This window comes from Artemia franciscana, chromosome 3, assembly GCF_032884065.1.
Source record: "Artemia franciscana chromosome 3, ASM3288406v1, whole genome shotgun sequence".
Classification (NCBI taxonomy): Eukaryota; Metazoa; Arthropoda; class Branchiopoda; order Anostraca; family Artemiidae; genus Artemia; species Artemia franciscana.
The window spans coordinates 7209280-7225064 of NC_088865.1; the positions used below are offsets into that span (position 1 = coordinate 7209280).

Genomic DNA, 15785 nt, shown 5'->3' on the forward strand with positions numbered 1-15785 from the left:
CAGCTGGTAGGTATTCAAAGGAGCGTTTTTGTGTTAAGATTTACTTTTACAAAGACTTTAGAAAATTTTGCTCTCATTACGAGGCTTTTTATTTACTTTTATACACATTTAGTTTGCTTTCACTTTATACAATTACAATTTGCTCCCCCTAGATTTTGGAAAAATAGAATGAATTTTAGAAAGAATAGATTTTTGAATTTAGAAAGAATTAGGTAGTATAGAGAGATCGATGTTACCACCCAGATCATTCGCACACTTAGCACCAGCGATATTGGTGATTTCTGTTTCATTCGACTTTCCATTGTGTCAACAAAGCGATGAAAATGACTTTTACGGCATTTTTATTGAACAAACTGAAAAAAATAATAAAACTACTCCCCCTAGATGCTGGAAAAATAGAATGAATTTTAGAAAGAATAGATCTTAGAATTTAGAAAGAATTAGAAATAATAGAGACATCGATGTTACCACCCAAATTATCCGCAGCTCAAAGTAGCAGCGATATCGGTAATATCTGTTTCATTTCGACATTGGATTGTGTCAACTAACTGTAGCGTTGAAAATGACTTTTATTGAACAAACTGAAAAAATAACAAAACTTCTCCCCCTAGATTTGGAAAAATAGAATGAATTTTAGAAAGAATAGATTTTAGAATTTAGAAAGAATAGAGACATTGATGTTACCATTAGTTTCACGCAATTTCGCTTTGTTGTTATGCTCGACATTATTTTAAATTACATGCCGTATTTACTTGTTTTTTACTTTACCTCCCTATGAACGTAGATCTTGTCTAGTGTGCTGTGGAAAATAGCATACGTCTGTCAAGGCTTACCTTAACGGGCTTATTGACCAATGGGCACTAGGTTATACTCATAAATTGAAAACAAAAAAGAGATTGGGAAGGTTAGAAAAAATTGTACCTTCAGCGATCGAAAATGGAAAGTTGGGATTAGAAATTACTAGCAATAGAAATAGGATAATTTCTGGCAAGTTCAATTGAAAAAGAAAATTTCAAAAAATTTCAATAATCGGTGTGATTAATATGCAATATTGCGGAATTGAAACTGAAATTTCTCTAATTGGTATTTTTCTGTTTCAAGAATCATTTAGAGCCAAAAGCCACGCTGCGCAAAGCAGGCCTGAATTTTGTTGTGAAAATCTTTGCAGATTAAGTAGGTAAGTTGACTTTGAACTGATAGCCTCAATTGTGACAGAATTCTGCTTTTATTATCGTCTACTAGAATTTAACATATCCATAAAAGAACGAGCGTGCTGAATTTTAGGATTAAATATGATAGATTCAATAAAAAACATTTCATAAATTATATATTTATAGATTAAACATTTAATTCTATATTATCAAATTATGTATACAAATTGTGCATATTGTTATGAATTATATATAAATTCTGTATTTATTTAATAAAATATTTTAGTGTTTAATTTACAACTTCCAATTATTAGTTGGCATTGTTTAAACTCCTTCTCAACGCTAGGGAATCTCCTATAAGTTTCCCATACTTTTCGGAAAACCGCTGAGAACTTACGAGGTCATAGAAATAATTGGAGATTCCGTCCAACAAGTCATCGAAAAAAGAAAGTTTCGAGAGAAGGGGTCTCAAAATTAAGTAACTGAATATAAAAGTTTTGTTTTAATTGTTACTTTGTTAGACGTCACACTAATATCTTCACATTATGTTGATTCTATGAGGTCAGATCATACAAATTTGAGGAATTGCCAAAATTAGTGTTTCGGTATCTGGTGTGGGGGGGGGGAAGGTAAATTTGTCTTTTTTTCAACTCTTCAATGACAATGCCAAAAACGAAATTTTCCAATAAAAAACACCCATATAAAGCTGTTTTTCAAAATTTAGTTGGGGGGGGGGGGGCAAATAAATCCTCCCGCCCCAATTGCTACCACTGAACTGATGTTTAATAGCATTCCAGTAGAAGTGGAGATAAATAAGGAAAACAAACGCAAGGAAAGTGCTTCATCATCATTATGAAAAGAAAAAGAAATTTTTTGATCCCATAGGAAGTGCTATAACTTGCCAGAATATTATAAAATATTTAAAACTCAATTCATGAATCCGTTAAAAAATATTGAGTTTGAGTTATGCTTATAAAAATTCTTTTAAAAATATCCAGAAACTGACAAAACAGTTTAATCTACTGCATTACTTATTACCAAAACTTCATGATTATCATTCAGATATAGTAAAAGCACTCATATTCGATAAGCAACATGGTACAAAAGTTAGAACAAAAATTCGTCCTTAATATAGCTGAATGATTTTGACTGATCAATGCAAAAGTACTACCAAAACTTTTCCATTTCCTACGGTTTTTCATAATAAAGTTTTGTTTTTCTGGAAGTTGGAGAGTTAATTGGAAAAAAACTTAAGAAAGTTTCTTCAATTCAAAAGGTCAAAACTTCAAAATTGTTTTATAAAAATTATTAGGTGATGATGATAAGAATTACGATGGTTTTGTACATAAAACACGCAATTCTGTCTCAAGCCCTTTTGTGAATAACAGTCATACGTTTATGTCGGTGAATATCGCCTCAAAATGATCTTTCATTTTAGATGATAATGCAATTAAGCACAATTATGCTAATAACATCCAAGTCCAGCATCATTCTCTTTGCTGATAATCATCTCAGTACTGAAGCAATAACCCTGTTCTTTAGTACTAAGATCTTATATCTTTCTGCATAGATTACCGTTCTTCAGTTAATCATTGTCTAAGATTTTACAACTCACTGATGTTACTAAAAAGTGCAAACAGTGCCATTTTTCTGTCACATAGAACAATGATGAGAGAACTTCGATCATATACATATCATTTTTCTTAGACCACTGATCAGAGCAGAATGATGAAAGAGGTTTGCAAGAGAATGGTATAAGAAATAAGATCTTAGTCCTAAGATTTCCTTAAAAGCTTTCTTTGTCGAAATATATAAGATCTTAGCACAATGACCAGCAAAAGAAGGGCCTTAATGTCTAGTATCAGGTTCCGAACTGTTATTGGTTCAAAAGGAGAGGAGGGTGCAATTTATTATAAGGGTATTAACCCTACCCGTAACAAGACTAATAAGGAAGAGGGGGCCCTGGTGTTTCTTAATCGTCTTAAGATATAGGTTGAGACAAAAGAGCTTCTGCTCTTTGCAACTTTTGTATTTCTTTTGATTTATGATATGGAGATTCCTTAAAGCAACTGTTTCGCCAATTAAAATATACTTAAGGAACATTATTTAACATACATAACTTTAAGGAACATACTTATAACTTTAAGGAACATACTTAAGAAACACAACATACTTATGTAAACAGACACATTGCACGAAATTGCACGAAGTCCGTTTCGTCGCAAAAAAAAAACGTTTTAGAAAGACAAGACATGGTTAAAAGTCATTCAGATTAATTACCTAAGTTACTAATTGGTTTTTTAATTAACTAATCAATGTAAGTTGCTAGACTAAAGTCTGTCAAACGGTGTTACGTTACTCGGAGATATCGTTCTTTTACAGGTATTTTATCAATCTGCTGTCGTATCTAAGAGAAATGAGATGTTTTCCTAATAGAAGAAAATTGTTCTAATTGAAGAAAATCGTCGGAAACAAGGTGACTTTTCTAAAATATCAACAAGGTACGAAGGACAAAAACATAACAGATAGACTGTGATATGGCTAATTGAATCAAAGAAAGAATGAAGCTGTAGCAATTGTGCAGCTAAATTTAAAGGATATCGTTATGTATTTGAATGGTGGAGAAAGGGAACATTAATGCAACATTTGACGAAAAAGGAAATGTTAGGTGGGTAGCTTTAGTTGGATTGGAATCTATATATATAAAAATAAGTCGTCTGTCTGTGTGTCTCCCAGGTGACGTCATGTTTCTGTGTCGACTGACGTCATGAAGTTAGTTGTCGTCATTTTTGCTATGTCGGTGACGTCATTAAAGATATTTAAGACATATATGTTCACGTAGAAATCTATTAATGTTTAAGTTAAAAATGACTGATGAACTTACAATGGCAAAAGCCGATGAAGATGCTCAAAGAGTCTATGCCAAAAAACTTGCTGCTGATAGAGAAAGTCAGAAAACAAAGCGTGCCGAGGAATCAAAAGAACAGCAAGGAAACAGGCTTGAGGCTGATAGAGAAAGAAAGAACAGAAAGCGTGCCGAGGAACTACCAGAGCAACGCGAAAGCAGACTTGCTGCTAAAAGAGAAAGTGAAAAAAGAAGGCGTGCCGAGGAATCACAAAAACAGCAAGAAATCAGGCTTGCTGCTGATAGAGAAAGTAAGAAAAGAAAGCATGCCGAGGAATCACAAGAACAGCAAGAAATCAGGCTTGCTGCTGATAGAGAAAGTAAGAAAAGAAAGCGTGCCGAGGAATCAGAGCAACCTGAAAGTTATCGCCTGGCATTCAGGTACAGCCCAGTCGATGATTATAGCTTGAGTAGATGTGTTCAAATCGGGACAATGTCTAAAATTTGTCCCTATTGCAAGGCCTTGAAATTCAATGGTGAAACAATGGAAATGTGTTGCGCCTCAGGAAAAGTTAAACTTCCTCTATTGGCTGCACCACCAGAGCCATTGAAAACTTTCCTTACTGGAACTACGTCAGAATCTAAGCGTTTTTTGTCACAAATCAGAAAATACAACTCATGTTTCGAAATGACGTCGTTTGGAGCCCAAATCGAAAATCCAGATCAATTTCTGTCTACTTTCAAAGTAAAAGGGCAAATTTATCATAGAGCAGGGTCCCTTCTACCATTCTCTGGCAAGAATCATAAATTTTTACAATTGTACTTCATCAGTGATAGAAATTCTGAATTGAATGCACGTTGCGAAATTTCTCCCAACGTTGAAAGGACAATCGTTTCCCAATTGCAACATCTTTTCCACGAAGTGCGTCTGTTCAAAACAGCCATCGATTTGATGCCTACTGATACGCATAAAACTGTTATTTTCGCTGACAAAACGCCTTCTGGCCAACATATGCGTAGATACAATGCTCCAACTATCGACGAAGTGGCAATCGTTATGGTCGGTGATCAGTTTTTACCTCGAGATATTATTCTTCATAAGCGAAACGCTCAGTTGTTAGGAATTGCTGAAACTCATCGATGCTACGATGCCCTACAATATCCTATCATTTTTTGGGATGGAGCCGACGGCTATCACTTTAATATTAAATTGATGAATCCAGCCACTAACAAAGAAATGAATAAGAAATGCAGTGCAATGCATTATTATTCCTATAGACTAATGATTCGGCAGGATGAAGAAAATTATATTTTAAAATGCCGTGAATTGTTTCACCAATTTGTCGTTGATATGTATGCTAAAATTGAATCAGAACGTTTGCTATATATCCGCCTGGATCAGACCAAGCTCCGCTCTGAACAATACATTCATTTGCGAGATGCAGTTATAAATGACGGTAATTCTTATTCCTCGCATTCCCATGATTCCAACGGATCTGCCTTTTCAATTTAAAAGATTGCAATTCCCAATTCGATTAGCATTTGCAATCACCATTAACAAAGCTCAAGGTCAATCATTAGAAAAATGTGGTATAGATCTTAATACTGATTGTTTTCCCATGGACAATTGTACGTTGCATGTTCGAGGGTCGGTAAACCTGACAATCTATTTATATGCAGCGACAATTTGACAGCGAAGAATGTTGTATATTCGCAAGTTTTACGCAGTTAATTTGTATTGTATCTATCTATCTATCTATCTATATAAAACGAGTTGTGTGTATGCATGTTTGTTTGTTTGTAAAAAGAGCGTTTGCATATGACATCATTATTAGTACATACGGCTTTGTATATGCACAGACAATGGGAAAGCCAAGAATGTTGTATATTCGCAATTTTTACGTAGTTTAACTCCTGCAGACGAAATGAATGCTTGCCTGAAAAATTCTAATTTATGAGCACACGTAAAAATATTAAAATTAACTACAAATATGCGTGTCCGATTGCAAAACGATGACTCTGGTCAAACATTTTCAGATCAATTGCTGGCAATTGGAAACGGAAAGCTCCCAGTAGTGGGAAAGCCAAGAATGTTGTATATTCGCAATTTTTACGTAGTTTGAAACACATATATAAATCAATGTATATTCACAGGTGGGACACAGGGACACAACTACAACGGCGTGTAACTAATATGGCGCGTAACGACTTACGCGCGCGGGGGGGCTTGGGGGGGGGGCGCGAAGCGCCCCACCAACTAGGTGTCGGGGTGGCGCGAAGCGCCACCCCAACAGCTAGTAGTTTATAATAAAGCAAGGCTTAATAGGATGACAAAATATGGATGACAAATAATACTAGGATGGCAAAATATGGATGACAAATAATAATAGGATGGCAAAATATGGATGACAAATAATAATAGGATGACAAAATATGGATGATAAATAATAATAGGATGACAAAGTACGGATGACAAATAATAATAGGATGACAAAATATGGATGACAAATAATAATAGGATGACAAAATATGGGACAAAAACAGACCCGGAATTTGGTCGTTTCCTCGTAAGAAAAACTAAAGCGTAAGAATAATGAATAAGTTTGTAGATATTGGGAGAAAAATGTACACTTTGATTACCTAACTCCTCACCTTTTTATAAACAATTTCTACGGGTGCCTTTGGAATGCTCTAGGGTACGAAAAAGGAATCCCAAGAGTCAATTCAGTTTTCTTTGGGTAGGGTATGAAAATTTCAAGATTTGACCAGAAGACAATGACTCAAACTTTAGTTCTTAAAGGTATGACGGACAAAGTAGATGTAGCATTATGCATTCTTACACCAGTCCAAGAAAACTAACTATGACACCAATCTAAACCTCAAGCTTTTCAATGAAACAATCAAGCAACTTATTAATAACTCATCATGACAGCATTTTATGACACATCATGACAACAACAGGCTTGTGACTGTTGTTGTCAAGCAGAAACATGTAGAACAATAAACATGAATATAGATAAATATGGCAAAATTCATTGAAACACCTAAGGCCATGGATGAGTCGAATCTGTAATAATAATAATAATAATTATAATAATAATAATAAAAAAAAAAAATCTTTGTGAGTTGTTGAAGTAGGGTTGGTCAGGTCGTACATTCTACGTGTTAATTAAATTTTTTCCAAAACCTAAGCTTTCCACAAAAAAGTAAAGAGCCACTTTTAGACGAGTAGAACCGAAGCAGGATTTAATAATTCAAACTTAAAGCAAACACATATAATTATTAATGAATAAGTAAGAAACAAAAAAAAAAATTACAATGAATACTCAAGTATAACTTAAAACTAACAGATCACTGACAGACTGTCAGTGTTCACAGTCATTACAGTCATACAGTCATTCTTTACAGTCATACAGTCATTACTATCATTGACACTAATGACTAAAACAAACGAAAGAAAAATCCTTGAAAAATGATGTTTTCAGATATGAACAAAGCTATAAGTTAATAATAGAAAAACTTACATCATAAGGTATTTGAAATTTATTAATTAAGTCAAAATCCATAAACATCCGTATAGTTGCATAGCAAGTTTCTTCATCTGAGTATTGAAAGTCATTGAAAGCGTAACTGTAATACAAATATTCTAAATGTCTAATTGAAAATATATCCAAGCGACATAATTTTAACGTACAGACTTTTATGCAAGAAAACTCAAAAGGGTCCTTCAAATAATCTCAATTTATGCTTTTGGAAGTTTGTTCTTCACCTTTGATGGTCTGTACGTTTGAGGAATACTGTGGATATACGAATATGTTGGAACATTGGGTCACTTTCCTCCCCCTAGACTTTTTACCATTCTCCCTCCGCCTTGGTCATTAAAAAAATACTTTTTTCCATTGAAAAATATCTTCTGTAAAATTTTTATTGAAAAAAAAAATGACTACCTAAACTCAAATTTTAAAACATAAATTTAATCCTCCCCCCTATAAATTTTCAAAAGTTGACGCCATTTTCTCTATTTTCTCATTTTCCTTTATTTCTTTACTGCTCTGACCAAAAATCAAAAAAAAAACTGCTATTCAATGTGTATCTTGTTCTTAATTAAATATTAAATAAACCAAAAAGTTTTTTTCAACCGAAAGTAGGGAGCAACAAAAACTCAAACTGGACAGAAATTATTAGGTATATGAGGGGGTTACTCTTCCTCAACACCTCACTCTTTACGAAAAGTTTCTTAGTCATATTAAAAAAAAAGCTTCTTATTGTTCAAATTAAAAGATCATAGTGTTTCAGGAGTCTCTCTTAAAGAATTGGGACATAATTGAAACTTTTGCGTAAAAAGCGAGGTGTTGAGGAACAATATGCCCCCTCTTTTATGTAATAACTTCTGTTCGTTCTAAGTTTCAATGTTGCTCCCTGCTTTCTGCAGAAATACCTTCTTTTTTTATTTAATTTCTGATCATTTTTAAAATACTGCCAGGAGAGCTGGCTACACCTCTATGGGAAAATCCATCCTCCCCCCGATTTATTCTCTAGAAAATTCAACCGTGGTGAAAATTTACCCCGGAGAATTACCCTTAACATCTCCTCACGCACAATTGAGTTGGCAAAGAGAAAGCAAAACATAAGACACATTTCGTATAGGGATTCTTGCGAATCCTCCATTGTAAAATTTTCCATGGAAAATTCACTTCCTGGAAACTTCCCTCTCCATGGAAAATTATCCCCGCGGAGAATCCCACTAGGCGGAAATTCATCCCCCCCACCCGAAAATTTATGCAATCTTCCCGATAACAAATACTATACGTAAATAGGGAGCAAACTTTATAACTTAAAGACATTTTCGCAGGGGCTGTGAGGCGTCATGATGTCTCTGAAGACATAGTTATTCAATCTATCAACTATGCTGAACAAAACGACTATCTCAAAATTTTGATTGGACGACTTTGAGAAAAAGGGGCATGGGATGGGGCCTATCTGCCCTCCAATTTTCTTGGTCACTTAAAAACGGCACTAGAACTTTTGATTTTCGTTTGAATAAATCCTCTTCCGAAATTCTAGGACCACTGGGTGGATATGATCACTCCTTGGGAAAAAAAAATTAACACACATCCGTAAACTTTCTTCTGAAAAAAAAAATATAAAATTCCTCATTTTTGTAGATAGGAGCTTGAAACCTATACAGTAGGGTTATCTGATATGCTGAATCTGATGATGGGATTTTCTTTAAGATTCTGTGATTTTTAGGGGGTGTTTCTGCCTTTTTTCAAAAATAAGACAAATTTTCTCAGGCTCATAACCTTTGATGGTTATATCTAAACTGAATGAAACCCATACATCTGAAATCAGCATAAAAATCAAATTCTTTTGATATATTTATTGGGATCAAAATATGTTTTCAGAGTTTCGGTTATTATTGAGCCGGGTTGCTCCTTACTAAGGAAAAAAATTTCAAATTCTGATCAAAATGTGTTTTCAGAGTTTCGGTTACTATTAAGCCGGGTCGCTCCTAACTAAGGAAAATATTCCAGGTCGCTCCTTACTAAGGAGCGACCTGGACTAGTTTCTATAATTTTTTTTTGAAATAAACGCAAAATTAATTTTACATGTAGTTTTTGTAGCAAATTACAAAAAGTTGACATTTTAACATACAAATAAAGAATATTTTTGTTGCGGGGATACTTATAAAAATAATGAGAAATAAAGACAAAAAATTTTCTACTTTTCAGAAAAGGCCATTGGTTTTGTTGTATATAATAAACATCATATGTAGAAATGATCTCGCTACAGAGAAATATAAGTACAGAAAATCTTTTTTTACTGGAATAGCTGGTAGCTAGCGGGAGTAAGTCAAAAATAAAAAGTAAAGAACAGCTGATAAAATTCTTGTCCACCAGATTGGGTAAAAGCAAACAAAAGAGATAAGAAAACACCACGTGATTAATTGACAAATAAAATCAGATTGAATTGGATGTTTCTATGCATGTTTGATAAGATCAAAAAAGTATGAAAGCAATGTAAGCTTTTTGATAAGTTTTTGGTAACAAACTGTAAATAAGGAGTTGCTCTGGGCAATAGTAGCCGACAGTCCAAAAAAAGGGATTTTGATGTCAATTAATATACTAAAACAATTTGCTTTTTATGCTGATTCCAAAGATACAAAATTCTTTAAATTTATTGCTACCCACCAAAAGGTGCGATCCTGAGAAAATGTGTCTGTTTTTCGAAAAAAGGGAAGGGGGAACAGCCCCAAAACGTTAAGGAATGTTGGGTGGGCTCATTCAAAGAGAAATTCAAAGTATTATTGGCCTTTGGAAGTGATCAAAAAGATTGAAGGACAACTATTCCCTCCCCACGCCCCTTTTTCCAAAAAGACATTCGGCAAAATTCTGAGATAGTCAATTTGTTCAGTATAGTTGAAAAATCCAGTAACTCTGCTTCTAGAGATAAAATAATCCCCACCCCCCACAAGCCCCAAGGAAATGGCTCTAAGTTAGGACATTTGCTCATTGTTTACATATAGCATCTGTTATTGAAAAATACACGGACATTTTTCAAGTTCTTCAGGGGGGAATCTTCCATTGGCTGAATTTCCCATGGGATAATTTTCCGTGTAAGGAACCTTCCATTGGTGGGGGCATTTTTGGGGGGAAATGTTCCTTTGGGGAGGGGCAGATTTCTGGGCATTATTTGCAAAATGATCAAAATTTAAATAAAAAACAATTTTTTTTCAATTGAAGCAAGAAGCAACATTCAAACTTAAAAATAACAGAAAACATTTCGTATATAGGGGGGTCTGCCCCTTCCTTAATCCCCCACTATTTATGCTAAATTTTAAATCTTTGTACCAATACTTTAAGAACGACTCCTGAAACCGAAGAGAAGTTCAAATGGAAAAAGAAGTTTTTTTAAGATACCATAAAACTTTAGTGGAACGAATGAAGATTTAGGGGGGGCAACACCCGTCACTGATGTTTTTTTAATTTAATTATTAGAAGAAACGGGATAATAACTAATTGGGCAAGGTAAAGTGGGGAACTAGAAAAGAGAGCAAACAAGCTCAACGTTTTCAAACTAAATAATGAAATTAGCATATATATTTTTTCACGTAAATCATTATTACAAACTAAGATTGGTCAGAGTATCAAAAATTCTAGTAAAGTGAATAATAACTACTTAAATATAACAAATTATTTCAAGAAATCAAAAACTAAGAAAACTAAAATATTTTATAATTATAAAAGGGAAGTTACAATAGACATACATAGCTGAATTATACAAAATTTCATTGCAATCAATTAATGATTAAATTAAAATTATATATACACACACACAACACACACACACACACACACACACACACACACACACACACACACACACACACACACACACACACACACACACACACACAAACACAAACACACACAAACACACACAAACACAAACACAAACACAAACACAAACACAAACACAAAAACAAACACAAACACAAACACAAACACAAACACACACACACACACACACACACACACACACACACATAATTCAAGTTGAGGTTTTCCACCGTGAGCTGTAAAAAAAAAAAAAAAAAAAATATAGCAGGGAAAAGCAAACATTCAGAAATAATCTATGTTTTATGGTTCACCAAAGTGAAAAATCGTAAATTAAAATTTAGATTAGAATATAAATTATATTTCACCAGCGATCTTATTGGGGTTTTTCGATGGTTTTCAGGGTTTCTCTAGTGTTTTTCAGTTTTTGCTAATATGATTGAGGATGGGCTGTTTGCTCTTTTCTTATTTACTTCACATGAAATAAGTTCAATTCTACTATCCTAACTTTTTATTTTTTGCCATTAAAACTTATTATAGGGAATATTCTTATGAATTTAAAGTCAAGAATCAATAAGAGGATCCAAAAAACGAATCAAAACTGATCGATTGGCATCACTGACATGAATGGGAGGGGGGTGAGTCGTTTTTGGCATTTTCACTATAAAAATGTTACAGCCATAAATTTTGGGAGATATATTACCCCCTAACCAATTCTACTGATGGGCACCTATGAGGCTCAAGCGTAACTGTTACCTGTTTATTTCGAAATACTTTCCAGAAGGAATGTGAGCTTTCTTCAGCTTTTTCACGTCATCATCTGCCGCCATAGCGTGAAAAGATAAAAGTTCAAGTGCCACCTTTTGCTTCGCCATCAGCTTGCCTAGTAATCAAACATTAAAAGTTTAATATGTTTAGTGATATACTGAAAATTTGTGCAAACTAAAATTTTATTTCCAAAATTGTATGAAAATTAAAGTAACTAATTCGAGGTTGGGGGCACATGGTGATTGCATCACATTATTTTGAGCCACTCCTTTTCTGTTGGTATTTTCATTTAAAAAAGCTAAATTACCTGCTCCCCTAGAGTTTGAAAGCATCGTTTTGTCTTCAATAAACAAGAAATGTAAAATGAAATAACATTCCTTCTACAATTTCCTGAGTTTGTAACTCCGATTATAATACACTTTCTAGACTAGCTTAGGACCTGTAAGATTATTTCGAAGCCAAGTTTAGACTTATTTGCTCAGGATATACAAGGAAATTTGAAAGAAACCGACAACTGCCTTCCCTCTGGTTCTTGGTTTAACAGGAATCAACGATCCTGATAGGGAGGATTGGAAGGATAATATGAAGGATGATAGGGAGCATTGAAGCGGAATGATTTAACTTCAGTACGTTGCGATCATCACTCCGCTTCGGGATAATAGAGGAAGTGCTGAGGACACTGGTGTGATGAAAACCTAAACGTGCCAATCCACCACAGTCAACAATACAGTAAAACAATCCTGTAAAACCATTATAAATTGTTGTACGTATAGTTAAGGAAACGAATCGTACACATGTTACGATAAAATAACATTGATGAAGGATTATGATACACTCTAGCTGCTGAAGGTGGTCGCAGAGGGTTTCTAAGTCTGAGCTGTGTGATCGATGTCCTTAAAAATTGATGGACCATTTGTCACAGAGGCATATAGTTAATGCAGTTCTTTGATTTTCAAGAAACGTGATGTTTATGCATGATGATGCTTAAATTTCGACCAGAGGAATTGAGCATCTGAATCCTTTAGCCAGGTACTAGACGGATACGCAAATTAAGATACTTTAGTGGATATCAGGCCATGTATTCATGTATCAAATGAAATGTCTAGGGATAATTCTAGGTACCAAACATACAGACCGAATGATTGGATGTGTATCAAGCAATAAGCAGTATAAAAGATGTGTCTCTGTTTGACTTTCTAGGTCCATGGCTTAAAAACAGTAAGATGATAGCTTCACATTTTACAGATGAATGATGATAGATTGCTGAAAATCATGTTTGGACATACATCTGGACCAAAATAAAAATAAGGATTTCATTAAACACAGATTGAAGAGGTAATAAGACAGGCCTTAAAGCAATTTCATGGGGGAGGGATAAGAGTTAAGATTTGAACCAATTAGGGTGTTGGAGGAGCGTTCGCAGTTGTGTTGGTCTCAAGTTGTTTGTTGTTATGACGCGTTGTTAGCAATTGCACATTAGTGCTTAAATTAAGTCGACCAGCGGATAGTTTTTGGTGGTAATTTCATCTTTTAAGTACCTCTTGGTCGATATAAACTGCTAGAATCACTTTTGTAAAATAAAGGGGTATTAGCAAGATAATCATTTTTGTCCCTTTTACAGTGAGAGCCATATTATGTTATATATTATGTGTAATAGTTATTTTACAGTGATAGTTATATATAGTAGCGATCGTGACTTTTGACTGAGTAACAATTCGTTTCCTGGTGCGCGTCTATTATTTAAGGTTATCAATTTTAAGTGAATCCGATATTGAATCTCACTGATAATGTTTATTTGGATACTAATTTACCTGTTCAAGTAAGAATACTAATGGTATATTACTAAGAGACAATTATCGGTTTACCTATTTAAGCAAGGATACTAATTGTGTATCGCTAGAGCTAATTTATTGTTATATCGGTTACTATTAATAAGCTTTATACTTTTATTGTGAATTGAATTTTACGGAATTTATGAATTATTAACAATGGGACGGAAAAAATATCGAGGGTTGATGAGAATATTGATGGGAATTAAAAAACTTAATTTAACGTATCTGGTTGAAGTTCAGGTTGATTTGAGATTGAAGTTCAGGTTCAATCTCAAATACATCATTGGTAACTTTAGATGATAGCATTTAACTGTGATTGGGCTTGTAAGTGAAAACGGAAAAAATTCGGCTCACTTGAAAATAAACTTAAGTCTCTCGATGATCGAGTGACTAAGTTAGAGAATATTCAAAGTGATTTTCAGCAATCGTTGTCAAATAATGATACCCACCTGGGTTCTCTTGAAAATGAAAAAGATGCATTAAAGAGCCAAATAAAAGTTCTCACTGATGAGGTTGTGAGTCAGGGGGCTGAAATTAATGTCACTGGCAACAGATTAGCTAAGTTTCAATTCGAAAAACTAGATAAAAATATCATATTGTGGAACTTCCCATGTGAAGCGATATCTGCTGCAAAGTAATCTTTGCGAGTGTTGTATCTTCAGGCTTTGAACTTGTGGCGGAGCCTGATTTTAAAATCATTGATCGAAATATTCAGGAAATGTTCATCAAAGTTCAGGTACAAGATAAGCATATACATAAGACGTATCTCCGAATTTACATAAGAACGCAAAGAAACTGAAAGGCAAAACACTCTTGTCATTTTCCCACGACTAGATTAGTGATGACACTCCCCCAAAGTTCGGAAAATGTGGAAGAATCTCCTTGCAAAACAGACAAAATTACGTGAACTCGGTTTTGAAGCTTTAGTCCCCTCCCCAATTCTAAATTTTAACAGTACAAATGGCACGCACGCAAAATATATATGGACTGACACTATTCTCGAACTCACCCCACCGCAAAATTATTATCTGCGATCTAGTGTTACTAATAAAGTTGTGCCCCATTTTGAAAGTAACTTAACTGGGGTTAGTGGAGGTCAATTTGACATTCAGAATGAATCAATGAAGTGAAGAATTAATATAATAATGTGAGACTTTTTTTACTCCCTAAGTTTGTTGATTGTTAATGGAGTAAAGTATATAGTTTTACTTTCTTTCTTTTTTTTATAGTCCTTATTTGCTTTTTTTCCATTACATCCTCTCTTGCTTTGTACACTGTATTAGGGAAATAAAAAAAGTATTATGTTGTTGTATTGATTGAGTTTATATTTAGTCGATTGCAAAGTACCTAATCCATAACCAGAATTTTTTTTTGAATACCAAGTAACCATTGTAACAGTTTTCAGAACTTATCTTTGTATCCAATATAGTCAATTATCGCAATGTTTAGTTTCGTAATCTCTTTATCAAGCAGTTCGTGGTAACAAACTGCTGTAAGGAGCGACCCGGCTCAATAGTAAACAAAACTATAAAAAAAGAATTTTGATGCTAAAAGATACATCAAAAGAATCGGATTTTCATGCTGATTTTAAATATATAAGTTTCATCAAATTTAATCTTTGTAATCAAAAGTTACGAGCCTGAGAAAATTTACCTTATTTTGGGAAATAGGGGGAAACACCCCCTAAAAGTAATAGAATCTTAACGAAAATCACACCATCGCATTTAAAGTATCAGAGAACCCTATAGCGAAAATTTCAAGCTCCTATCTACAAAAATGTGGAATTCCATATTTTTGTCTGAAGAAAGATGCGTGTTTATTTGTTTTTTTTCTTTTCCCCAGGGGTCATCGT

At 34.0% G+C, this 15785-nt stretch overlaps 1 protein-coding gene across 1 annotated transcript in view; it reads right to left on the minus strand.

The window, feature by feature from the left end:
- The window catches only part of LOC136024823 (cGMP-specific 3',5'-cyclic phosphodiesterase-like), a gene marked incomplete at its 5' end in the record, with an annotated part of 114109 nt that overhangs the window by 68573 nt on the left and 29751 nt on the right, over positions 1–15785 (minus strand). The window contains 2 exons of the mRNA XM_065700303.1: positions 7521–7626; positions 12090–12216. Coding sequence (XP_065556375.1) covers positions 7521–7626; positions 12090–12216 — 233 coding nt within the window. The remainder of the gene's footprint in view (positions 1–7520; positions 7627–12089; positions 12217–15785) is intronic.